This window comes from Crotalus tigris, unplaced genomic scaffold (genome assembly GCF_016545835.1).
Source record: "Crotalus tigris isolate CLP2741 ecotype Arizona unplaced genomic scaffold, ASM1654583v1 scf7180000024469.1203045, whole genome shotgun sequence".
In the NCBI taxonomy this organism is placed as follows: Eukaryota; Metazoa; Chordata; class Lepidosauria; order Squamata; family Viperidae; genus Crotalus; species Crotalus tigris.
The window spans coordinates 329,588-357,163 of NW_024100640.1; the positions used below are offsets into that span (position 1 = coordinate 329,588).

General features: G+C 42.9%; 1 protein-coding gene across 5 annotated transcripts in view; it reads right to left on the reverse strand.

Annotated features, from left to right (window-relative positions):
• The window catches only part of LOC120303412 (solute carrier organic anion transporter family member 1B3-like), a 34,085-nt gene extending 21,547 nt beyond the window's left edge, over positions 1-12,538 (reverse strand). For 3 of the 5 annotated variants that reach the window (XM_039332937.1, XM_039332938.1, XM_039332934.1), the window contains exons 1-3: positions 9,896-9,995; positions 6,172-6,298; positions 1,687-1,828 (exon numbers count right to left, since the gene is read on the reverse strand). In XM_039332937.1, coding sequence (XP_039188871.1) covers positions 1,687-1,828; positions 6,172-6,288 — 259 coding nt within the window. In that variant the 5' untranslated portion in view covers positions 6,289-6,298; positions 9,896-9,995. Of the gene's footprint in view, positions 1-1,686; positions 1,829-6,171; positions 6,299-8,753; positions 8,844-9,895; positions 9,996-12,421 lie in introns of those variants that run through there. The other 2 variants (XM_039332935.1, XM_039332936.1) reach the window with 2 other exon arrangements.
• Between the last annotated feature and the right edge of the window lie 15,038 nt (positions 12,539-27,576).

Genomic DNA, 27,576 nt, shown 5'->3' on the forward strand with positions numbered 1-27,576 from the left:
CCCTCAGGTTCTTTGGAGAATAGCTTGACTCCCTCTTCTTTGCGGTAACCCCTGAGATATTGGAACATGGCTATCATGTCCCCCTCGTCCTTCTCTTCATTAAAGTAGACATACCCAATTCCTGCAACCATTCCTGATATGTTTTAGCCTACAGCCCCCTAATCATCTTTGTGGCTCTTCTCTGCACTCTTTCTAGAGCAGTGGTTCTCAGCCTTTCTAATGCCACGACCCCATAATACAGTTCCCCATGTTGTGGAGACCCCCCAACCACTTATACATCACTGGGTGCCAGGGGCGTGACCAAAGAAAAGGGGGGGAAATGGCGGACAGCCTTGTTTGGCGACCCCTGTGAAATGGTCATTCGACCCCAAATGGGGTCCCGACCCACAGGTTGAAAACCACTGTTCTAGAGTCTCAACATCTTTTTTAATATTGTGGCTACCAAAACTGGATGCAGTATTCCAAGTGTGGCCTTACCAAGGCATCGTGCTAAATTTATACTCTAAATATGCTAAATACAATAAAATGTATATGCTAAATAAATAAATTAGGGCATGACCATTGCTGAATGATGTTCAGTTCCAGCTGTCAAAGTCTTGTGATGGATTAAGACCAAGGCAGTCAGGTTTTTCGGGGCTCTAGATACCAATTAAGTTTGGACCCTTTTCTCCCAATGCAGAAAACGGTGATCAATAATGTAACGCCTAGGACAGGGGTAGGCAACCCAAAACACTCAAAGAGCCACTTGGACCCGTTTCCCACCAAAAACAAAACACTGGGAGCCGCAAAACCCTTTTGATATCTAAAATGAAGATAACACTGCATATATCCTTTTTTACCTTTATTATAGGTGTGTGTATGTGTGTATGTGTGTGTGTATGTGTATATATATATACACACACACACAGACACACCCACACATATACACATTAAAAATAAAAGTAAAAATATGACTCTTGGGAATATCCATACTATTAAACAATGATCACTGAGAGAATGCTTTAAGAGAATAAAATTACATACACACACAGGTAAAAAAAGGATATATGCAGTGTTATCTTCATTTTAGATGTCAAAAGGGTCTCTCTCTCCCTCCCTCTCTATCTGCCCTTGGTCTGCCACTCCTCTTCCCCCACTCTCTCTCTCTCCCTCTCTCTCTCTTTCTCCCCCCCCTCCTATCTGCTGCTCACCTGGCAAGCTTCAAGCTGTTGTCCAACAACCTCCAGGGTAGGCAACCTGTCTCTTTTATGACTCATGGACTTCAACTCCCAGAATTCCTGAGTCAGCCTAGCTGGGCTAGCTAGCTCTCTCCTGCCCGTCCTGCTTCCTGCAGAGACACAGCAAAGGGAAGAGCTCCGCCCAGTAAGCTTTTCAGCTCCTCGGAGAACACTGTGAGTGCACTCTCTTTTTTTTATACACACACACACACACACACACACAGAGAGAGAGAGAGAGAGAGAGAGAGAGAGAGAGAGAGAGAGAGAGAGAGAGAGAGAGAAGCAGGGAAGTGCAATTGCCTCTCTCTGTCTCTGTCTCTCTCTGCAAAGGCAGAGGAGGCTGGGAGCCACAGGGGAAGGCTCAAAGAGCCGCATGCGGCTCCAGAGCCGCAGGTTGCCGACCTGTGGCCTAGGATCTCGAGCTCTCCATCCGTAGCTAATTCTCTTCCTGGTTTCAGGTTCCACCTACCCATTTCAAAGGCTCCATCGATGAAGCCAGTTGTAGAGGAAGCAATGCCGAATCTCCTTTCCAGTTGTGTCAAGGAACTTTTCATCGTGGCCCCAGCAAACGTTTTACTAAAGTATGCAAATGCCAGGGCAGCAAGGAAAACCTGAGAGCAGATGGGATTGAGAGAGAGGGCAGGAGAAGAAAAAAAAGAAATAGAGAGAACTCTAATATTCTCCACAAAATGAGAGTAACGTTCCCAGCCCTCAAACAAATCAAGATCTTTCCCAAGAATAAGCCTGTGTTTTCCTCTCCATCCCATCCCACTGTCAAAAAAAAAAAAAAAAAATTTCAAGGGCAAAGTGTTACTTTAAAATTAAGTCCAACCTTTCTGTTGCCAAGTGGGACAACTGTCAAGTGGCTTTTGTCCCATTTTACCATCCTTTCTTACCACATTTGTTAAATGAGTCACTGCAGTTGTTAAGTTAGTAACATGGTTGTTAAGTGAATCTGGCTTCCCCATTGAATCTTTGCTTGTCAGAAGGTTTCAAAAGGGGGTCACGTGATCCCAGGACACTGCGACTGTCGTAAATATGAACCTAGTATCATATTTATACATTTATTTATTTATTAATAAAATTTATATGCCGCCCAATCCCGAGGGACTCAGGGTGGCGTACAAAATTAAAACAATAAATATAACAATAAAACAGTAAAATAAGTGCATTCATACAGCATGTCCCAATTGTATCCCGGCCCCCCCGGGGACATCAGCCCCAGGCCTGCCGGAGCAGGAGAGTTTTAATGGCTTTCTTAAAGGCCGGCAAGGTGGGAGTAGTTCGAATCTCGGGGGGAAGTTGATTCCACCAGGTTGGAGCCACCACAGAAAAAGCCCTTCCCCGAGGGCCTGCCAGCCGACATTGTCTTGCCGACAGGACCTGAAGGAGGCCCAATCTGTGGGACCTCACCGGTCTCTGGGAACTATGCGGCAGTGTGCGGTCCTGTAAGTAACCTGGTCCTAAGCCATGAAGGGCTTTAAAGGTGATATTCGGTCAAATATCTGAATGTAAATGACCATGGGGATGCTGCAGTGGTCGTAAGTGTGAAAAACAGTCCTAAGTCATTTTTTTTCAATGTAACCTGGAATGGCCACTAAATGAACTGTTGTAAGTTGAGGACTACCTGCAGTGTGGATGAAAATATATCTGCTCCTTGTTAAGGGCTATTCCCTACATCCAGAAGGTACAGGAGTCTGGGGTGGGGGAAAGTCCTTCTGCTCACAGTGACCTCTGAGTGACAAGGAGATGTCAGTGTGGGTGACAATTCCTTGTGGGTCGTAAGATCTATGGGCCCTTGAAGCCACCTGGACATTTCTTTAAAGGATCGTCTTCGGCAAGAGAATGCTTAAATTTTCTTCAAGGATTCTTGAAAGAATTCTTTAGCACAAGAAACAACCCAAGAAAGAATTCTTTAGCAAAAGAAACAACCCAAAAGAGAGAGAGCACATAGTTTGCCTAGGAAAAAGCTTGTCGACCTGGTGGGATGCAGGGTGCCATCAACCCTGGGATCAGCAGAGGTATTTTATTTGTGTCATAAGATTGCCTGTATGCCTAATCTTTAATGTTTTCCACTGAAGTAAAGAATCTGTTTTCACTCCCATTGAAAAAAGGGAAAGGGGTAGAGTTAGCGGTGTGGAAATATATACTGCATAGCCCACTAAATTTTGCTTGAAGATCTATATATAACCCCAGGATTTTGCTGGTGGTCTCTGGTCCAAGCACTAATGAAAAGCAATTCTGATAGGATTTTCAAGATCAGCATTGGCTGGCTAGGCATGCAGGTGCAACTGGGGGAAGACTGAGTCCCTTCCTTCCCTCCCCCTTCCCTTCTTCTCTCCATTTCTACTCTCTTTTTCCTCTCTCCATCCTCTTCTCTGGGCCATTCCTTCCTTCCTCCCTCCCTCCCTTCCTTCCCTCCCTCCCTCCCTCCCTCCTCCCTTCTTCTCTCTATTTCTACTCTCTTCTCCCTCCCCCCGTCTTCTCCTCTGGGCCATTCCTTCCTTCCTTCCTTCCTTCCTTCCTTCCTTCCTTCCTTCCTTCCTTCCTTCCTTCCTTCCTTCCTTCCTTCCTTCCCTCCCTCCTTCTCTCCATTTCTACTCTCTTCTCCCTCCCCCAGTCTTCTCCTCTGGGCCCTTCCTTCCTTCCTTCCTTCCTTCCTTCCCTCCCTCCCTCCCTCCTCCCTCCCTCCCTCCCTCTTCTCTCCATTCTACTCCCTTCTCCCTCCATCTATCCTCTCCTCTGGGCCATTCCTTCCTTCCTTCCTTCCCTCCTTCCCTCCTTCCTTCCTTCCTTTCTTCCTTCCCTCCCTCCCTCCCTCCCTCCTTTCTCTCCATTTCTACTCCCTTCTCCCTCCATCTATCCTCTCTCTGAGCCATTCCTTCCTTCCTTCCCTCCTTCCCTCCTTCCTTCCTTCCTTTCTTCCTTCCCTCCCTCTCTCCTCCCTCCTTCTCTCCATTTCTACTCTCTTCTCCCTCCCCCAGTCTTCTCCTCTGGGCCCTTCCTTCCTTCCTTCCTTCCTTCCCTCCTTCCCTCCTTCCTTCCTTCCTTTCTTCCTTCCCTCCCTCCCTCCCTCCCTCCTTCTCTCCATTTCTACTCCCTTCTCCCTCCATCTATCCTCTCCTCTGAGCCATTCCTTCCTTCCTTCCCTCCTTCCCTCCTTCCTTCCTTCCTTTCTTCCTTCCCTCCCTCCCTCCTCCCTCCTTCTCTCCATTACTACTCTCTTCTCCCTCCATCTATCCTCTCCTCTGAGCCATTCCTTCCTTCCTTCCCTCCTTCCCTCCTTCCCTCCTTCCTTCCTTCCTTCCTTTCTTCCTTCCCTCCCTCTCTCCTCCCTCCTTCTCTCCATTTCTACTCTCTTCTCCCCCCCCGTCTTCTCCTCTGGGCCCTTCATCTCCTTCCTTCCTGTCCTTCTTCCTTCCTTCCTCTTCTCCTTCCTCCTCCTTCCCTCCCTCCCTCCCCTCCTTCTCTCCATTACTACTCTCTCTCCCTCCCCCGTCTTCTCCTCTGGGCCCTTCCTTCCTTCCTTCCCTCCCTCCCTCCGTTTCTACTCTCCTCTTCCTCCCCCCATCCTCTCCTCTGGGCCCTTCCTTCCTTCCTTCCTTCCTTCCTTTCTTCCCTTCCTTCCTTCCTTCCTTCCTTCCTTCCTTCCTTCCTTCCTTCCTTCCTTCCCCCCTTACTGGCTGATAAATGCTTAAACATTATCCAGTTTGTCAATATAGTCTTTCCCCCTGATTATACTGTATAGGCTAAAAGCTACAATCCTTGGCACAAGGTGGTTACAGGTGAGTTGACAAAAAAGATTCCACTTTGAACTTTGGGATGTTTATGGCTGTGCTGAACATGGTAATCAAAGGTCAGGGTTTTGTTCAGTTCATGTTTATCTACTGGCTAGCAGATGGATTGGTTTGCTCAAGGGTAGGGGAAAATGTTAAAAGATAAGCTTTCTTTTTAATGTATCTTGAAGAGAGCAATTTGGTGGAATATTAAGGTCAATTTCCCCAAGGCAGGGATGGAAAGGTCAGTTTTCTTGACCCTCTGATTGATCCCACCTCCTAGAAAGAAACAACAATTGAATCTTCCAGAGCAGGGGTCTGCAACCTTGAGAACTTTAAGACTTGTGGACTTCAGCTCCCAGAATTCCTCAGCTGGCTGAGGAATTCTGGGAGCTGAAGTCCACAAGTCTTAAAGTTCTCAAGGTTGCAGATCCCTGTTCCAGAGGATAACGCTTTTCCAGTTTAAGACTGAAAGATTTCTTTGTTTCTTCCAAAACAGAATAGCTTTCAATAACTCAGACCAGCCACAAGTGCTCAAGAAGATGCTTGGGGGAGAGGTTGTCTTTTTAAACCAAATTGCCAGAAGATCCATTCAGAAGCACCACCAACTTTGAAATGACCTTTCTCCAGTTACGATTCTAATGCCATTCACCCAAAGATCTTTTGAAGGAGCTTGCAGCCTCAAACCTCTGATGCAGAATTAAGTCATCAGTGGGGTGTTCAACAGGTGTCAGTCCTGGAAATATATCTTTATCTAGAACAGTGGTTCTCAACCTGTGGGTCGGGACCCCATTTGGGGTCGAACGACCATTTCACGGGGGTCGCCAAACAACGCAGTCCGCCATTTTTTCCCCCTTTTCCTTAGCTGTGCTACTCCCTTTTATTTTATTGGCTTTTGAAAGCCAATAGAATTGACTCTCTTGAATAGAGTCTAATTCTATTGGCTTTCAAAAGCCAACAGGAATTGTCCAGGCTGTCTCTGCCCTGCTGAGCCCACCAAAAGTCCCATTCTGCAAACGGTGCTGCACCAGTTGAGTAGTCCTTGACTTATGACCGGTTGGGGGTCGCAGCATTAAAAAGGTTGAGAACCACTGATTTAGAAGAAGACTTCATTGTTGCAAAACTGAATGCATTTTCAATATTTTTTTAATGGAATAATAATAAAGAAGCCATTAAACCTTGATTCCTTGACAGCGATTTGTTTTTTCCTTTATTGGTAGTTCATTCTCCTCTGACGGTTTGGTGTTTGTTTCCATGGCTGCTTTGTGCGTGGGGTCAGCATCCATCTGTTTCATGATTTTTTGTCTTGGATGAAAGATAGAAAAAAAAATTCTTAGGTTTTTGTTTCGTAAGACATTTTCCATGTGCCTCGCATTCTACTGTCTGTAGTGGGACAGACATCCTCAGATGACATAATCAGAGACAAATTTGAACCTTTTAGTTCTGAGAACATGACAGATGCAAGCAGGGCATTATGCCAAGATGGCAAAATCTTTTGTGGTCATTTCAGGGATCTTGCCCATAAACATCTAGAGAACCAACAGAGGGCAGCAAAAAGACATGTGAAATTTCCACCCTTTTCAAACCATCTAGACAAGGTCAATTGGTAGCACCAAGCCAGTGGTGGTGAACCTATGGCACGGGTGCCAGAGGCGGCACTCAGAGCCCTCTCTGTGGGCACGTGCGCCATCGCCCCAGTCCTAGGTCTTCATCTGGGTTTTATAAAACCTTTTCGCTTTAGGCCTCCACCGCCATGTACAAAAAAAAAAAAAAAAGGTTCAATCAATCAGTCAATTTCAACTTCTCGCGGGAAAAAAAAAGATCTTGCAAAGTTGGAATTGATTGATTGAACTTTTTAGTCCCACCCATTCTGCTGTTACCACCGCAGCCACGCCCACCCAATGGGCGACTCCCACCCGGCACCCAATGATGCATAAGTGGGTTTGGGGTTGCAGTTTGGGCACTCGGTCTCTAAAAAGTTCGCCATCACTGCACTAAGCCCTTTAACTCCTGGACCCCATGCTGCTTTTTAACATCTTTCTATGCCATTTTTCCCCCTGGAAGAACCCTGGAGGACCAATAAAAGCAATCTTAAATGAAATCAACAATGGTTAAACAGAACAGAACAGGACAGGACAAGACAGGACAGGATAGGATCTTTATTGTCATTTTAAATGTATTCTAATCAGCATATATTAGAATGAGATTTTGTTGCATACAGCTCTCAAAGGGTAACCACCTCCAATATACACTGCATAAACATGACAAAAATAAATAAATAAAATAAAATATGCATATACCCACTTACACACACGTATGTGGCCCAGAGAAACAATACAGTCTAGTTCGGACCTATACTGTTCAAAATCACATTTTTTAAATCTTAATTTACTACCACAGTTGAGCCCAGAATTATGGTTGCAAGTTTCTGTGGTTGTTAAGTGGGGCACTTATGTGAGTGCCTCACTTAATGACCACGATCACAGCTGTCTCTGTTTTGGTCCTTAAGTGGCTGCATGGTCATCAAGGGGAACACGAGGTGCCTCAGGAATAGGGGAAGCCATCCCCTGTTAATATCTGGTCTGGATTAGGCCTCAAAGGGCTGCTTCCAGCCCCTGAGGCATCTCTTGGACGGTTTCCTGTCCCAGTGGGAAATTGTGCCCTTCTGAGAGATTGTGGGAATGGTAGGTGTTGTGTCCGGAGCCTGCAGAAGCAGGCTCGGGACGTTGTTATGGTCCCGGGGTTGCTGCAAGCTGCCCGGGACCAGACAGCCCGACGGCAGCCTCGCGAGCATGTGCGAGGCGCGAAAAAGCGCCAATCAGCTATATCAGTTTTGCCCAGGGAATCGGACGTACTTAAGAGGCCTGCGAGCCTCTTAGTGTCCGTTGGTTGTTGCAGAAGTGAATAAAGAGCTGAGTAGTCACAGAATGAGTCTCCAGGCCTCTTATTCTTCCAAGGACTTAACAGTAGCCACTTCCTGAATGGTTGGAGGCTGCCTCTGTAAAAGGCTGTGGGATGTCTGAGCATTTTACCTAAAGAGCAGGGCTCTCCAAATTTGGCAAGACATGCTTGTAAGACTGTAAGATATGCTGGCTGGGGAATTCTGGGAGTTGAAGTCCACAAGTCTTAAAGTTGCCAACTTTGGAGAGCCCTGCTAAAGAGAATCGGCCAATGCGCCATGTGACCTTCCTGTACAGAAGACGCTTTTTTCCATCCTAGAAATGGACACCATTTTTGAGACCACATGTAATTCTTAGCTTGTGAGAACTGTGGCTGCTTCCAAAATGGCGCCCACTTCTGGGATGGCACAAGATGGCTTCCGAATAGCAAGGCTGCAAGGCACCTTGACTGATTCTCTTTCAAAAAGGCAATCTTTGGAACAGGGAAGTGGAGCAAAGCAGGATAGGGTGGGGAAGAGGCCTGCCTGTGCGGGTCCCAGTGAGGAAGGAAGCAGACTTAAGGCTGTGGGGACCCAGCCGGGTGGGAAGTAGATGCAAGGGAACAAATGAGGGGGAATGTGGGGGGAGGAATATAGGCAGTGGGGGTAATTTCAGTGTCCCTGAAGTCAATCATAAGGGTGGGCGGATTGCCCAGCACCCAAATCATGTTACTTGGGCCCATGACACCAGTTGTAACTTTGAGTACAGGTCATCAATCTCTTTGTTCAGCACCATCGTACTTTCAAACAGTCGCTGAACAAATGTCAAGGACTATCTGTACAACAAGCAATGAAAACGTCTGGTTTGAAAGAAGTTGTTACCTTATAAGTTAGGCATTAGTATTATTCCAGTATTCCTATATCTCAGGGGATGCCATAAAGAAGAGGGAATCAAGCTATTTTCCAAAGCACCTGAAGGCAGAACAAGAAGCAATGGGTGGAAACTAATCAAGGAGAGAAGCAACCTAGAACTACGGAGAAACTTCCTGACAGTGAGAACAATTAATCAGTGGAACAACCTGCATCCAGAAGCAGTAAATGCTCCAACACTGGAAGTTTTTAAGAAGAGACTGGACAGCCATTTGTCCGAAATGGTGTAGGGTTTCCTGCCTGAGCAGGGGGTTGGACTAGATGACCTCCAAGGTCCCTTCCAACTTTACTACTACTACTATTATTATTATTATTATTATTATTATTACTATTATTATTATTATGTATAAAGCCTTAGGGCAGGGGTCTCCAAACTTGGCAACTTTGAGACTTCAGGACTGCAACTCCCAGAATTCCCCAGCCAGCCATTTTAAGATCTAGATGTTCTTCATGATCCTTTTCCAACCTTCTTGAGTACTTTATATGTATACGAGTATACAAGTACTTTAGATGGAATATTGTTTGGGTCCCTCAAATGCTCCACATTAGTAAGATTGGTTGTAACTGATTCAATTAATAAACAAAATGATTGTGTGATTTTTAAAAAATGGCCGTGTTACCCTCTCCTCTTTTCTTTAAAAATGTCCTTCCAAGAACATGTGCCCATTACATGGGACAGAATTTCCAACTGAATCTTTTGCAGCGAGACTCTACTGAAGCTGTGGAGGAGACATCCATGGCACACAGCAAATTAGACAGGGGGATTTCTTTTAGTACATGGGAAAAGCTTGAATAAACAAGATAAGCTGTGAATGAAATTGCCGCTAGAGCACAAGAATGGGCAGTTGAAAAAATGAGTAAGAAGTAACTCGAGATGATGTAAAGAATTCTCCAAGGTGAAATTAATTATATTAAATATAACAAATACTTAAGGGCGTTCAGCCTCCTCCATTCTATTAAATCAACACAATCCATTAGAGAAAATTCAGGACCAATATCTTATTTTAGTCAGTATAAAAATCCCATCTATAGAAGGCCTCAGCAGAAGTCCAGTAGTAATCAGCAGATTGTATGATATCCCAAAATTAGCTTACCTGGGTTATGGATCCAGTTCTGCAACTGTTATAGTATCATTGGATAAAGTTCCAGAAAGAATTCCTGTCTCCAAGTGAGGGGATTCTGAAGTCCATTTAGGAAATCATTACCTTTCCTAGCTTCCTAAAATAAACAAAACATCTCTTCCATACCTCCCCCCCTCAACATTTGTTTGTTTTTTTTAAAATAAACTTTGTAGGACAAAAATGTTCTGAATGTAATCTTGGCACATTGGTGTCTTTGCTTGGAAAACAGCAGTGGGTTTGTTTTGAAGAAGAAGAAAAAATGTTCATTGTTTCTTTTGATTCCTGCTGTCGTTTTACCCAAATCTCTTCCAAAGAAAAAGTATCCATCCATGATGGAAACATAATAAAATAACCAAGCTGAATATGCCTTTGTGTTTAAATATCCTATCCCAGAAAAGTCTTATACTGATTTCTAGGAAAACAGGAGCATGGGCAAAATTTTGTCCAAGGCTCTTTCTACTTCCCTCTATTGCAGGCAGAGGCCAAGACTTCAGCAGGATAGTCTAGCACAGGGGTCTTCAAACTTGGCAACTTTAAGACTTGTGGACTTCAACTCCCAATGCCAATTTTGGGAGTTGAAGTCCACAAGTCTTAAAGTTGCCAAGTTTGAAGACCCCTGGTTTAGCAGAACATCCAGAATAATCCCCAGTCTCTTAGGAACTTAGGCCAACTCACCATAGATCAACTTGCTGTGGAACAATTGAACAATTCAATTTAATTATTTAAAATAATTAAAGAAAATATTTTAATTTTTGTCATTCAGATTTCATTTTGTCCCTCCATTGGCATTTAAAATTGGCAGGATGGTTACAGAAGCAGGAAGACATAAAATAAACTGCCAAGACTCAAACAAACAGCATCATGTTTATTTAGATTGCCCAGTTAATTGCTCGCAACACCAAGGGTTCTTTCCTAATGTGCACAGTGAGCCCAAATGACAAAGTTTCCGGAATTCATTTCACAAAGGGATTGTGGTTGGGCAATTTTTATAAAGCTGCATCCTTCTTTCCCCTTTCACCCCCACAGTGGCTTAGTTTAGGGATCTACTAGGGAAGAAGGTTACATTTTAATGAAGGTTAAGGATCTAACAGGTACTGGGCATCTGCTATGATAAAAAAAGAGAAATAACTATTGTAATGTGTTGGCCACAACTTTTTTAAATCACTTGCTTAATGTCTGACCTACATTGCTGTATTGTTTAACCTTTGCTGTTACTGAAAGCCAGACTGGCTGTCTCCAAGGTGATAATGAGGTTTGAGGCAGGAAACTGTTACTTTAAACCAGTGGTTCTCAACCTGTGGGTCGGGACCCCATTTGGGGTCGAACGACCATTTCATGGGGGTCGCCAAACAATGCAGTCCGCCATTTTTTCCCCCTTTTCCTTAGCTGTGCTATGCCCTTTTATTCTATTGGCTTTTGAAAGCCAATAGAATAGACTCTCTTGAATAGAGTCTAATTCTATTGACTTTCAAAAGCCAATAGGAATTGTTCAGGCTGTCTCTGCCCTGCTGAGCCCGCCAAAAGTCCCATTCTGCAAACAGTGCTGCACCAGTTGAGTAGTCCTCGACTTACGACCGGTTGAGTAGTCCTCGACTTACGACCGGTTGGGGGTCACAGCATTAAAAAGGTTGAGAACCACTGCTTTAAACTTATTGGTTGCCACCTAGAGGCTAACTGTATAAATAGCTGTGCAGCAGCCTTTAGGGCTGTTTCTGTTCTGAGTTAATAAACTTGTTTGCTGTTTCAACACTCTGCCTCCTTCAATGCCTAAAGAACCAAAGATATAACAACTATCTACTTGTGGTAAGAGCAGGAAGTTTGCTAACTTGTAGCTAGCAAGAGGAAATAGGCAGAGCTGGCTTGTCTAAGCACCTCTCTGCCCGGAGTTAATTAAAAAATGGGGGTCAACCCCAGGAGAATCAAGTTGCTTAGCATATATAGCAGGGGTCTTCAAACTTGGCCCTTTTATGACTTGTGGACTTCAATTCCCAGAATTCCTCAGCCAGCATGGAATTCTGGGAGTTGAAGTCCACAAGTCCTAAAAGGGCCAAGTTTGAAGACCCCTGCTATATACTGTAGTTCTGAATTATCTCATTATTGTTTACCATCAGCTACTTGAGCTTATTCTCAGTCTAAGTAAGGGATAGGATCAATCCTGCCGACTCAACAGAAGAAAAACACGAGAAGGCAGAAGAAACAGCCAGTCCTACTTACATCGTTTAAGGAATTTCTGCCAAGAAGGAAAGAAAGCATAGACAAAATTTTACCAGGAACTGTCACTGGGAAATTAGGCCAACCCTCAATTATTTGGGATATTTATATGATAGAAAATTTAGGCTACCAGGCAAATCATCCGGTAATTATGCCATGGAATGAAAATAGAAGCTTTCTGCTAGAGAAAACAAGAGAGAGCCTATTATAATTTTTTTTGATGGAAAGAAGAGATGGGAGGTAGGACTTAAGAAATGGGAGATTAGAGACCTCAAAATTAAGGTTTACCTCTTGTACACTCTTACAATGGTGGGACTGAAACAGCCAGCTTCTTTCTTTCTTTCTTTCTTTCTTTCTTTCTTTCTTTCTTTCTTTCCTTCCTTCCTTCCTTCCTTCCTTCCTTCCTTCCTTCCTTCCTTCCTTCCTTCCTTCCTTTCTCTTTCTTTCTTGCTTTCTTTCCTTCTTTCTTTCTTTCTTTCTTTCTTTCTTTCTTTCTTTCTTTCTTTCTTTCTTTCTTTCTTTCTTTCTTTCTTTCTCTTCGTTCTGCCAGTCTAGAGATCTGAAGCTGTTTCTCTGCCTGTGGATTAGTTGAACAATTATAAGCTAAAGCTGGGAAAGCAGCTACATTATTGTGGCTTGGGAACAGGCAGAAATCAGAGTCCGGCATTCTTGAACTGGGAAGTGGGCCAGAATCAGCTGTTCTGACTGAGAGGATGTGAAGGCCAGGACTGGATCTATGCAAGGTTGAAGTCCAGCGCCTAAAAATATTTCATGCTGGAACCTGCAACTCTGTTGGATTAACTGGATTTTCTCCTTCCAGTGTTACGGTGGTTTATTATATATTTTGTTTTCATTGTACAACTGTTGCACAGAGTGTGCTCCCTGGAATAAGAGTTGGACTTGCCAGATCTCTATCCATTCATACTCTTCCAAGTTCTGCCTTTGCAACTCCTCACCTTTTCCTTCCCTTGTGAAAGAGGGTTTTTTTTTAAAAAAAATTAAATATCAGGAAGTTAGAGATTTTTTTTTTCCAAATTTCCCTTGTTAGTGCTTCTGATTTGACATTTTTTACTGGAGATGGGAGTCTCGTTTTCGAGCTTTCCCATTCTTCCATTATACGGGTAGTCCTCAACTTTACAACCATTTGTATAATGGCTGTTCAAAGTTACAGTGGCTCTGAAAAAAGTGACTTATGACTGTTTTTCACACTTAGAACCGTTGCTGCATCCCCATAGTCGCGTGATCAAAATTCAGACGTTTGGCAACTGGCTCATACTTACGACGTTTGCGGTGTCCCAAAGTCACGTGATCACTTTGTGCGACCTTCTGCTGTGCAGGTTCTGAGGTTTTGCTTGATAAAAAAAAATACAGGAAACCAGAAGTTGCCTTTAAGCTTTACGTTTTTATTCAGCTGAACAAAGACGGGCTCCTCCGAAAGAGAGAAGTCCCGAATGATCAGAAATCCTTGTATTTGTTCTTTCTGATTACATAAGCAATCCACCCAGCAAAGCTGACACGCATAAGATAAAGATTTCACCCAGTAAGTCTGGCACACTGTAGACCAGGGCTTTTCAACCTTTTCACCCATTGTGCCACTTTTAGGATATGGCAACATCCGAGTACCACCAGTCGCCTAGCAAGATGTCAAAAACTTAATGACCCCCCCCCAAAAAAGGAAAAAAAATGATAAAGTACAGGTAATCTTCGACTTACAATAGTTCACTTAGTGACTGTCCAAAGTTACAGTGGCACTGAAAAAAGTGCCCCCCAAGCCACAGCGAAGCAAGACACCTGCCTGCCCGCCCAGCCGCGCTCTTCCTCCTGTCCGAGGTTTTCATTGTTGTGAACATTTCTGTTGAGGATTGGCAGTGGGGGTGGGGTGGGGGGTTGGTTTTTATTCCCCCCGTCTGCTGGGTGGTTGCAGCAGGTTTTGGTCACTTCACATGACCCTGGGACACTGTGACTGTCATAAATATGAATCAGTTGCCAAGCATCTGAATGTAAATCGCAAGATGCTGCAGCTGGAGATGCTGCAACATTCCAGCTGATTAGCGCTTCTTCTGGGCTCAGCAGAAGTGCCAGGATCAGTGCTGCTTTCCAGCTGATTGGTGCTTCTACAGGGCTCAGCAGAAGTGCCAGGATCAGCGCCGAGCTCCAGCTGGAGCCTGGTGCTGATCCTGGCGCTTCCACTGAGCCCTGACAGCCCTGCAGCTCCAGCCATCTCTCACTCAGGTTTGTGCGGTGCTGCCACCGGTTCAGCTCATTTCCCTCCCCTGCTACCACTTTTCTAGGATGGCCGCGTACCACCTGCCAGGTGCCAATGTACCACAGGTGGTACCCGTACCACTGGTTGAAAAGCCCTGCTGTAGATAAGAAGGGAGAAAGCAAAAGTAGTTAAAAATGTTCCCTTTTGGGTGTTTCCTTAAAGGCATTGTATGTTACTGGGTGGGTTAGGACACTGGGTGTTTTCCTTGCTGTCCTTTCATGACCCTTCATCCAGGACTCTGCAATTGCCCAAAGACAGCAGGTCCATCTGCACATATTCACAATTCATACTTCCTATGCCCATGGTGGCGAATCTATGGCATGCGTGCCACAGGTGGCACGCAGAGCCCTCTCTGTGGGCATGTGTGGCATCGTCTCAGTTCTAGGCCTTCAGCTGGGTTTTATAAACCTTTTCGCTTTAGGCCTCCGCCGCCATGTGCAAAAAAAAAAGATTCAATCAATCAATCAATTTCAACTTCTCACAGGAAAAAAAAGATCTTGCAAAGTTGGAATTGATTGAACTTTTTAGTCCCACCCAGTCTGCCGTTACCACTGCAGCCACGCCCACCTAATGGGCCACACCCACCCAATGGGCCACACCCACCCAGCACCCAATGATACATAAGTGGGTTTTGGGTTGCAGTTTGGGCACTAAACTAAAAGGTTCGCTATCACTGTTCTATGCTGTACCCTAATTCTGGGTCAACACTTCTGACGAGCAAAGTCAATGGGGAAGCCAGATTCACTTAACAGCCATGTTACTAACTTGACAACTGCAGTGATTCACTTAACAACGGTGGGAAGAAAGGTTGTAAAATGGGGCAAAACTCAACTTTCTTGTTTAGCAATGGAAATTTTTAGCTCAATTGTGACCATAAGTCCAGGACTACCGGTGTGCCCACCCCCCCCACCCCCAAGGATTGCACTGATAGAAATCCAGAGTTATAGGCAACACTCATTGAATGCCTTTCAATTTCCTCTCAAAGTCATTTTTCAAACTTGCCGTTCCACAATCTTTTTCAAAATTGTGCAAAAAAGACAAAGTGCAGTCAAAACATTGAAAGTGGGACAGGATTCTGCATTTTTCTTCTCTCTCTCTCTCTCTCTCTCTCTCAATATCTCTAGCAAGCTATCATTTGTCTCTCTATATCATCTGTCTGTCTGTCTGTCTGTCTATATCTAGCTATCTATCTAGCTAGCTAGCTATCTATCTAGCTATCTAGCTAGCTAGTTATCATCTCTCTAGCAAGCTATCATCTGTCTCTCTATATCTATCTATTTATCTAGCTAGCTAGCTAGCTAGCTATCATTATCTCTAGCAAGCTATCATCTGTCTTTCCATATCTATCATCTCTCTGTCTCTCCATCTATGTATCTATCTATCTATCTATCTATCTATCTATCTATCTATCTATCTATTATCTATCTATCTATCTATCTATCTATCTATCTATCTATCTATCTATCTATCATCTTATCTAGCTATCTATCTAGCTATCTATCTGCTATGAATTACTATATTTGTATATCAAATATTGTTATCTATGCATTCTTTCCCAATACAGGGTAGTTTTTCTAATTAATTCTAATTAAGTTTCATCTCCCAGAAAACGAAAGGAATTTTGTGTTAAGGCTCTTTTGGCTGAACACACCTACCCCCTACAGTTCCTCAGATACCTTTCCAAAAATTTGATCCTGTCTCCTAACATTGTTGTCAATGCTTGCTGGAATATCTCAGCTTTTCAGCGGCACAAGTGAACAGGCCGTAGAAACTGTAATATAAAGTTCAGGGTCCATTTCCCATCTTGGCTATCATATCATTTCCCCAAGTATATGTCCATGTCCCTAACTTACGTCCAGACATATTTTAAATTATGAATATTGCTGAGATAGAGAAGAAAACAGGGGACTTCAAATGCTAAGCAAGGTTGGATGTGTTTAATCTCTAGATGAGAGATGATCTGGAAATTTCAGGAATCTTAGGCTACACTGGGCCGCCTCCATACTGTTGTCAAGAAGGTTAGATGAAGATAGCTAGGTAATCATTAGGACACGTGTTCACCTGCAAAAAAGACTACCTTTTACTTATCAAGGACTCTTACAGTTAAAGTATAGATGCCCAGGGCAAAAGATTTCAGCTGAGGATTAATACATCTGAAATATATAAAATAGAAGAATCTTTCTTTATAAAGGAATAGAGCCTAATGCCCATTACACTTAGATGCAAAGGTGTCAACGCTGCTAACATCGGATTTTCTTGCTGTGACAATATATAAAGATGCAGCCATTTTCTCTTTAATCAGTGTGTTACTTTTAGCGTTAGAATTAGATGATGCTGGTGGGGAGGGGGAAGAATGTGTATAGGGATTAGTTAGACATAACAACATCGCAGTAGAGTATTCTTCAAGATTGTTTGAAATAAGAGATGATAAGAAATGGCAGGTTAGAAAACTGGAGGGAAGGCTTGCATTTCAAACTATTTGGAGAATGTGATTTATGACTGTTAATTGGAGGAGGGAATTGTGCTTTGATACTATGTGTTTAGGGGAGGGGAATTCGGATTTTGGCTTCAGCCATATACGTGCCGATGCCATGCTACTTGAATAAAGATTCTTTAAGGTAAACAATGTCTCAAAGTTCTTTGAAGAGTATCATCTGTCGGAACCATGACATCAGGTTTAGATCTCCTGGTAAAGCTCTATGTATCAGTGAATACTTAGGTAAACCTAAGCTGATACAATCTCTGTTTGGAACAAAAAAAATACACATTTGTGCAAATGTGAATGCATGTTTACTATTTATATGCAGTTAAGTAATTCAGAACAATGAGGCATGGCAGAAGTAACACTCTTCCATTTGATTCAGTGTGTGTGTGTGTGTGTGTATTGTTGTTGTTATTGTTTTACTATCCTGTAAAGTTGTTCCTAAGGCCACCCAAAGGTGATTGACTTATTAGGTCCACAATTAGTTGGGTGAAAATTTCACAACTGATCAGGCTGACTTTTCTAACCTGACAAGTAGTCATTTTCATTTTTTTTCTCCTATTCTATTCTATTCTATTCTATTCTATTCTATTCTAGTCTAGTCTAGTCTAGTCTAGTCTAGTCTAGTCTAGTCTAGTCTAGTCTACTCTAATTCTAGTCTATTCTATTCTAGTGTAGTCTAGTCTAGTCTAGTCTAATTCTAGTCTACTCTATTCTTATTCTATTCTACTCCTATTCTATTCTATTCTATTCTATTCTAGAAAACAAGTGAAATAAGTCGCACTGAAGGATATCTTACACAATATATTCAACTGAAATGATGAATTTCAATGAATCAAAGTGTTCATGTTCCCATTTTGAACAGAGTTACAGTCTAGATTCTAACCTGACAAGTAGTCATTTTCATTTTTTTTCTCCTATTCTATTCTATTCTATTCTATTCTAGTCTAGTCTAGTCTAGTCTAGTCTAGTCTAGTCTAGTCTAGTCTAATTCTAATCTACTCTATTCTTATTCTATTCTACTCTTATTCTGTTCTATTCTAGAAAACAAGTGAAATAAGTTGCACTGAAGAAGGATATCTTACACAATATATTCAACTGAAATGATGAATTTCAATGAATCAAAGTGTTCATGTTCCCATTTTGAACAGAGTTACAGTCTAGATTTATAGGTACAGATTCTGTAAGATTAACAGAACTCATGGATTCCTAACTATATGAGATTTATATACATGCCATGGTACGTGTGTTACCTGACAGAAAGCATTTCATCCACTTGAAAAAAAAATACTGTTGCTGATATTAGGATATGACTGCCATCTCTAGGATGCTTGAAAAATTACTCTTAAGATTAAACTTCAGGAGTGTAGATTTTTTTTTAAATTACATCTAATTCCCAGAAATATTTTTAGAACAAACTGTGATCAGATGGTATTTTAGTCCTTTTAATCCCTTCACTTCATTTCCAATGTTTAATTTAATACAGAAGAATTCAGTTCTAGTTTGATGTCTTAACCATTAGACCACAATGGCTTAAATTATGCTGTAACACTTACAGGGATATTTAGTCTGCTTACATTTGGCCCTGATATGTAAATTCCCAGGAATCCCATCCTTTCTTCTTGTGCAGTAGCCAAGATCTATATTGCCACCATGAAAATAAGGCAGAAGTAGTCAACAGGAACAAGCGCTTCCATTTTATTCATCACTTCAGGTTTATTACATGTTATCTATCTTGTTCTAAAGGACTCCGAGATCCCTCTCACTGTTGCTACTATTGAGCAAGGTACCCCCTATACTATATCTGTACAATTGGTTTTTCTTGCCTAAATGTAGAACCTTACTTTTTTCACTATTGAATTTTATTTTGTTAGATAGCGCCCAGTGTTCAAGTCTGTCCAGATCCTCCTGTATCCTAATCCTGTCTTCTGGAGTGTTTGCTATTATTGCCAGCTTGGTGTCGTCTGCAAATTTGATGATTTCCCCATCTATCCCTTCGTCCAAATCGTTGATGAAGATGTTGAAGAGCACTGGGCCTAGAACAGAGCCTTGGGGCACCCCACTACACACTTCCCTCCATGTAGATGCGGTTCCATTGAGGACCACACGCTGAGTACGGCTGGTCAGCCAGCTACGAATCCATCTGGTGGTGATGCTGTCTAACCCACATTTTTCTATCTTATCAAGTAGTAGGTTGTGATCTACTTTGTCAAATGCTTTACTGAAGTCCAAATAAATTATTTCCACAGCATTCCTCTGGTCCACTAATTTTGTCACTTGGTCAAAGAAAGCAATAAGATTTGTCTGGCATGATCTGTTTTTGACAAACCCATGTTGGCTTTTAGTAATGATTTTGTTTGCCTGTAGGTGTTCGCTGATTCGTTGTTTGATTATCTTTTCCAGAATCTTTCCAGGTATTGAGGTCAGGCTGATAGATCTGTAGTTTCCTGGATCCATTTTTTCCCCCTTTTTTGAAGATGGGAACTACATCAGCTCTTTGCCAGTCTTCCAGTAGTTCCCCAGTGCTCCAGGATCTTTGAATGTTCCTTTTTCCTTCGATGTGGAAGATTCCGATTGTGAGGAAGATCTGTCAATGGACAGTGTCCTGTTTTTTGAGAAGAACTGAGCGTTCTCTTTAGATGAAGACTCCATTTTGGATATTCCCTTTCAATCAGTCTACATTGCACCAAGTTATTTGAGGAACTGCCCTCAGGTTATGACCAATTTCTTAGTCATTGTGCTTTTGTTCCATTGAAAAAGCACAATTCATGGGCAAGAGGGAATGAAATTTCTAATGAAACCCTCAAATTGGTGGAATTCCCTTCCTGAGACTAACCTATTGTTGGCTTTCTGGAGTGCTTTGAAGACAGTTGAATTTGATTTCACAGTTCAGTGCCATCTTTTGATTAGTTGATGCTTCTTAATTTAAAAGGTTTTAATGTAATAGTGTCATATACGATGGCAGTTCCACCCCCACCCCCCAAGTGGTATATGTGCCATCTGGGAAGAGCAATCAGCTTTGAAAGGAGAGTAGATGAAAGAGGGAATGAAAGAGGATTGAATCACAAAATCAACATAGGAAAGAAGAGTAAAACAACGGGGAGGAAGGAAAAGAATGAGAAGTCGTGATTGGATGGAGCTCCTGAAAAAGAGACAACAGAGAGATTCAAAACACAAAAGGGACAGTAATGGGTAAATAAATAAAATAAATAAATAAGGGAGGGGTGTACGGACCGGGCAGAAGAGAGACTGGTTTGCCAAGATAGAAAAGTATTGAGAAGTCTAGGGGGCAGCACAAATTAAATTTAGTTAGAGTTTCTTTTCCTTTGCATGAATTGATCTTGCTTGGTTAATTTATGGTTTAAACCAGTGGTTCTCAATCTTTTTAATGCCGCGACCCCCAACCGGTCGTAAGTCGAGGACTAAACCGGTCATAAGTCAAGGACTATCCAACCAGTCATAAGTTGAGGACTTTCCCTGCCCGGGAGCGCCGCGCATGCGTGGTGCCACCCCCTGTGCCGGCCGAGGCGTAGCTGGCAAGCGGCAGAGATGGAGCAGGCCGACCACCGGCTGGGCCACCAGCTGGCCCAGCCAAAGGGAGGTAAGGCACCCGCCGGGCCCCACACATGCCAGCAACCCTTCCTGTGCCCGCCAGCCTCCCACCGCCCATCCCTGGCCCTCTTTTACTTACATTTTTAGTAGTTGCTCAGCAGGGAGGGGTGGAAATTTCCAGACAGCTCGCCTTCGCTGCAGTCAACTTGCAGCACCGTTTGCAGAATGGGACTTTTGGCGGGTTCAGCAGGGCAGAGACAGCCCGGACAATTCCTATTGGCTTTTGAAAGCCAATAGAATTAGACTCTATTCAAGAGAGTCTATTCTATTGGCTTTCAAAAGCCAATAGAATAAAAGGGAGTAGCACAGCTAAGGAAAAGGGGGAAAAAATGGCGGACTGCGTTGTTTGGCGATCCCCATGAAATGGTCGTTCGACCCCAAATGGGGTCGCGACCCACAGGTTGAGAACTGCTGGTTTAAACTGTTGACAGAAAATTAATTAATTTAATAACATGTTTCAGCATGTTGTGCAGCTGAAGTCATTCATATTCCAGTTTGGACATTCCCCAGTGCATGACCCGGGTCTTCTGGAACTCCATGAAGTAGGGAGATCAGTCAGATTCGGCTTTTTGGGGGGTTGGAATTATTCTGAATTTTTATTTCTCTCGATTTCTCATCTGTTAATGTTGGTTAACCAAACCTGAAAATTTTTTGTAGCAACTCACATAAACCAAGTATCTTAAGGTGCTGGCCCAGAAATCAAGAGGCTGTGAGTTCTAGTCCCACCTTAGGTATGGGTTGGGTGACTTTGGGCCAGTCACAGGAGACTCAAGTTCCACCTTAACCATGAAAGCCGGCTGTTAGGGGGAGGAGGGGATTGGAAGTAAAACTGAAACATGCAGAGGTAGTTTTTGCTCCAAGTGTGAAATCCAGAAAGAGTCTGACAGATCTCTCCGTGCTGAAGAGACAGGATGAAAGATTTTATATGGTGATATCATTATGTATTTTCCCCTCCAAATTTCTCACGTTGTTGTGGGGGAAACTTCACCTCATGCATTTTTGGTGGCCCCTGGAAGTCCACAAGCAGTTCTAAAAGAACATCAGCATTTGAAAGCAACATATTAACTGTTTATTTATTTTTTTTTACTGCATCCTTAATGTATGGCGTGTTTTTCCAACATCTTCAAGTTTGGTGTAACTGTTAAGTGCTGGCCTAGAAACCAGGCGATAGTGAGTTCTCGTTCCAACCTTCGGCATGAAAACTGGCTGGGTAACTTTGAGCCAATCACCAGGAGACTGGGAATTCTAGCCCCATTTTACGCAATAAAGCCAGCTAGCTGACTTTGGGCCAGTAACACTCTCTCTCTCTCTCTCTCTCTCTCTCTCTCTCTCTCTCTCTCTCTCTCTCTCTCTCTCTCTCTCTCCCCAACCCACTTGGTATATTTGCCATTTTGAGTTATTTATTGTTGGAATATTCATGAACAGGAAGAGTTATGTGGTAACTCAGTCAGCCAATGTGAAGAAAGTGCTACTGAGTCTGTGCAAAAGAGTATTGAGTTAGGAGCTGGATTTCCAGTCTCATGTCTGTCTCTGGTCTGTCTCTGTAAGAAGTCTTCAATTAAGCTATGTTGCTGTAAAGAAGAATGGTATTGTAAATATTTTTATATAAATATAAAGTTATTTTGAATGAGCTAAATGCAGTCAATTGTGAGAGCTTCTGATTTATTTTTCACCAATAGAGAAATTAAAATTCTCTAACATTTATAAAGTAATTAAAGGAGGGATAAAATCTAATAAATAAATAAAATAAAAAAAATATTTGTAATTTTGACTTTAGTGAGCAAATGTTCTTTGCTGTTAGGCATATTGGTGTGTGATTTACATGAGTGTATGGCTTTTGTAAAAAATGTTTTTCCGAATATTAATTCCAAAGTTGGTGCCCTCCAAATTGGTGGGACACAAAGTTAAAATTTTGGGAGCTATAGCCTTAAGACATCTAGAAGGTGACACAAAGGAGGGGGGGAGGAACAGGAGAACTACAAGATCTTGACATATAAGTCTTGCTAGCATCTTTTTCATGTCATGATGGAGGTTCACGTGAGTCCTGCTATGAAGCTGACATCATATGAAGCTGACATCAAGAATAGTGTAGAAGAATATAAATTTGGCATCCTCAAGACTACCAAGCCACAGTGAATACAGCTGAGCTATAATTTTGCAGGTAGAGTTACAAAATTCATAAAGCAATATAGACAAGTTGTATAAAAACACACAAACATTGTTCAAAGCTTTCAATGTTGGCTTAGAATCTCTATTGCCAATAAGCTGTGATAAAATCACATTGTTGCTTTACATGCAATTTTATTACATTTCCCTGGATTCTGTCCCTGCCTAATATGTTGGTTTCAACATATTAGGCAGGGACATATGAATTATCTTTGCTGTATCTTTGTTAATTAAGGCAACCCAATTCCTTTGCATTTAAAGGCAGAGGATCTCTGAATATTCTCACTATTCTGAAGATCTGTGGAAGAAATCCACGGTACTATTACTATGACTGATAATCAAAAATTGCAATAATTACAGATATGTAAATGTTACTTTAAAAACAATGCTTTTTTAAAAATACTCCCCTTGCCGTGGGAAGTCGACTTTGATGTTCAATTTTCATTAAAGTTATGCACACAATACTAAAACCACAAGTTTTCACATTCCTTACCTCTCCAGCCTTCACATTTCTTAAAAGCTACTTTCATGAAGAAGAATTCAGAAACAAAAATGGATTTTCTTTCTTCTTGGCTGTTAGGTGGAATGTGGTTGAGGGAGATCTTCCAGATCTAATATCTGGAAGAAGGAAAACAAGACAAGTGAAGAAAGGGGAAGGAGAAACAGGTATTTACTTTCCAGTACGATTAATATCTTTTGTTACAATTGTTTTGATCCTGATCACTGGTCTTTTGTACTGGTCTTTTTCCTCCTCCTTTAAAAATTCCAGGAAACCCTGAAATCCAAGCAATGGAAATAGTTAAATGTTCTCCAGATCTAAACAGGCAGCGACTTTGACATAATGCATGTGACAAAACTCTCTCTCTCTCTCTCTCTCTCTCTCTCTCTCTCTCTCTCTCTCTCTCCCCCTGATTTTCTTAATTGCTGGTTCCCATTGTGGGAAGTCAGCCCCCCCCCCCCAAGAAAGAAATATTTTTGGAAATATTTAAAACACAGAATATATTTCCCCAAAGGATTTTAAAAGCAGAAACCAAGCCCGCCCTCAAGTCTCTCTGTCCCAAACAGAAACCAAGACTGTAAAATGCACATGTGATAATCTTGTCAGAAAGATGGGAGTCAGGAAGCTGGGATTAGGACAAAAGATGCCTAGAATCAATAATTCCTCACACCAAAAATCTAAGAGTCATCAGCCACAGCCACAGCAAAGAAGGACTGACCTTTGGGACATAATAGGATTAACCCACCACCATCAGAATACCAGAAAGGCACACTCAGACTCAGGTCAAAGTTCATGCCACAGGAACAACTCCAAACAAAAGGCTCAAGAAGGTATTAAAACCCACTCCCTACATGTACTCTCTCTCTTCTTCCAGAGCCATCTTTTTGTCTGGCTCTCCTCTTCAATAAACTGCAACCTTCTTTCTAAAGCAGTTGCCATGTTGTTTATTCCCAGCTAGGACTGAACCATGATGAAGACTTTTCCTTCAATACCATGAAATCAAAGACTTTTAAAGGGGAAGAACAGACCAAACAAGAGAAAGGAAGTGGGCAGAATGTAGAAACTCTCTTTGGTTACACTGAAGGTTTTCTGTGTAACATGGATTTTCTCCCTTCCTCCCAAATTATCCGCTGGCTATATATCATCTGTCTATAGCAGTGGTTCTCAACCTGTGGGTCGGGACCCCATTTGGGGTCGAACGACCATTTCACGGGGGTCGCCAAACAAGGCTGTCCGCCATTTTCCCCCTTTTCTTTGGCCATGCCCCTGGCACCCAGTGATTTATAAGTGGTTGGGGGTCACCACAACATGGGGAACTGTATTATGGGGTCGCGGCATTAGAAAGGTTGAGAACCACTGGTCTATAGTATACTGAACAAGGTTAACCTTCAGTTGTTGTTTTTAAGAAAGGGGAAAGGTGGAATAAAAATGTGAATTGCCTCATACTAGCCTGGAAACCTCTTTCCTTTCCTTTCCTTTCCTTTCCTTTCCTCTCCTCTCCTCTCCTCTCCTCTCCTCTCCTCCCATCCCATCTCATCCCATCCCATCCCATCTACTGAATGATCTTCCATTGGTTACTTGATACAATTCAGGAATGTTGATTCTGGCAGGATGTTGATTCTTGCACCTTACTCTGTGCAGGGTGTCCTCTCCCACTATGTCTACTTACAGCAGTAGGAGAGTACTTTGAAAAGGGGTCCCAATACTGAGACTTTCTTACCTTCTGTGTGGAGAAGATCTTCTCCTGTGTGGTTCCAAGGCTGTAAAATACATCCCTGAAGGAGGTATATTTGATTCCTCTTCTTCTAGTTTGTAAAAAGATGTATCCTTGTTGCTATACTTTATTTGAATGTTTTAGAGAGGTACAATTGCTCTACAATGTAAGCACATTTATGAGTAGTTCTTGACCAGGTTACCCTTTTGTTCTTTGAGCTGTGCTGACTCCCAGCAGGTGTCTGGATGCAATTTGAAGTTCTGATTATAACTTGTGTCTTGGGACAGGACACCTGAAGGGCTTCTCTCCCTGATTATCATCACCTATCCTGTTAGATCTGCTAGGAGGGCATGATTAGCTTCCATCAATTTAACACCATCTTTAATGTCACTTAAGATCAGACCAATGGCTTAGCACAGTGGTGGCGAACCTATGGCACGCGTGCCAGAGGCGGCACTCAGCGCCTTCTCTGTGAGCACGTGCGCCATGCTCTGAAGATGGCAACCGTCCCTCTTCAACCAGCCGCCCACTAACTTGCCGAGGCCCCACATGGCCGGATGCATCCCAGTACCCATGCACTCGCTGGCCTCTGTGTGCAGGGGCCATGGTGTCAGGCAGCAGCCGTCCTGGCCTCACCATGCCCTATGACAATGGCACCCCCACCATGTCTCACCTTGCCTCACCTCACTCAGCAGGACGAGCCTCCTGCCCACCACCCCACCTGCCAGAGACCCCCTGGATTTCCCCCAATCCTGCCAAGCAACATCAAGGTGATCATGCCCACCTTGTCCACACCCACCCAATCTGCCATGACCACTACAGCCACGTCTACCCAGTGAACCACGCCCACCTGGCACCCAACAATAAATAAGTGGGTTTTGGGTTGCAGTTTGGGCACTAGGTCTCTAAAAGGTTTGCCATCACTGGCTTAGCAGTTAAAGACGCTGAGCTTATCTGATGGCAACTCGACAGCCTGGGTTTGGGACCCAAACCCTGAGCGACAGGGTGAGCACCCATTAAACTCCAACCTAGCTCCTGCCAACCAAGCGGTCCAAAAGCATGTAAATGCGAGTAGTTAAATAGGTACCACTTCAATGCGAAAGATTACTGTGTTCCGTATTTTCATGATGATGGAAGCATCTGTCAGACAACACAGATTCCCTTAGCTGGGAATTGGAGATGAGCCCTGCCTCCTTGAGTCGGTGGTGATTGGACAGGGGAAACCTTTAAAGCAGGGGTAGGCAACCTTAGCTCTTTTATGACTCGTGGACTTCTATTCCCAGAATTCCTGAGCCAGCATGGCTCAGCTTGAAAACCTCTCCCTTTCCCCTCAGCATGGCTGGCTCAGGAATTCTGGGAGTTGAAGTCCACAAGTCATAAAAGCGCCAAGGTTGCCTACCTCTGGCCTAGGCCTAGGCCGCTTTATTACTTGTGGACTTCAACTCCCAGAATTCCTCAGCCAGCATGGCTCAGCTTGGAAACCTCTCCCTTTCCTCTCAGCATGGCTGGCTCAGGAATTCTGGGAGTTGAAGTCCACCAGTCCATAAAAGAGCCAAGGTTGCCTACCCCTGCTTTAAACCCTTTTAATGTCACTTATTGAGATGGATGGCCAAATATATTTGATGAATGAATGAATAACTAAAGAGATCTTGCTGGATCTAGGAAGCATGTTATTTTGGTCATGGCTCCTGCGCTCTGAAACACTTTACCATCTGGGATCAGATTTACCCAACCCTGATGGCCTTCTGAAAAATGCTTAAGACCTGGTTATTTGCCCAGGTGTGGGAGATAGGAAATCAGCGAGTTAGGAAATTATTTTTGAGTTGTTGTTTTTTTAAAAAAAACACCACTTGGCTACCTTTTCTTTGAAAGATGGAGGGCAATAGAAGAAGGGGACGACAGAGAAGGAGGTGGCTGGATGGAGTCACTGAAGCAGTAGGCGTCAGCTTCAATGGACTCCAGAAGATGGTAGAGGACAGGAAGGCCTGGAGGAACATTGTCCATGGGGTCGTGATGGGTCGGACACAACTTTGCAACTAACAACAACAACCTTTTCTTTTTTTAAATTCCTGATTGTATATTGCATTTCGGTTCATCTTTTGCAAGTTTTATTTATTTTAAACCATTTAGGGAATAAAATTCATGGCGTTTAAAAAAACGAAAGTGGGAAGGGACATATTAAATGGAAAATACTTTATGTAAATGACATAGTAATCTTGTTCCATTTGGGAATGAGAAGGATAGTGGCTTTCTTTGGCCTAAAAAAAATTTCCCTTGTAATAAATTATCAAAATAATGAATAGTGTTAGTTTTGCATGACAACCCTGCAGGACTCATAAATGGCAAAGTAACGGGACTCCCAATAGACCAGATGCATATTTAACAAATATTTTGGGGTGGAGTTCCAGGTTCTTGGAACACACAATTCACTTATCAAGCACAACAAAGGTTTCTCCCGTCTTGAGAGGTTTTTTTTCATCGATCACCATATTGTTTGTATGATGCTGTTTTACTTTATCCTTGCTTTTTATTCGTATCTGCAGATTTTTAGGTGTATTTCTAAATATGCCTGATCTGCATGATTGATGTACGTTGTGTTTTCCAGTCAAAGGCCGTAACAAAGGGAGGTCCCCAATTTCCCGAGGACTTGGTTCAACTGCTGAACTCTTCTCATTGTTTTTCTGATATAAAATCAGACATTGCA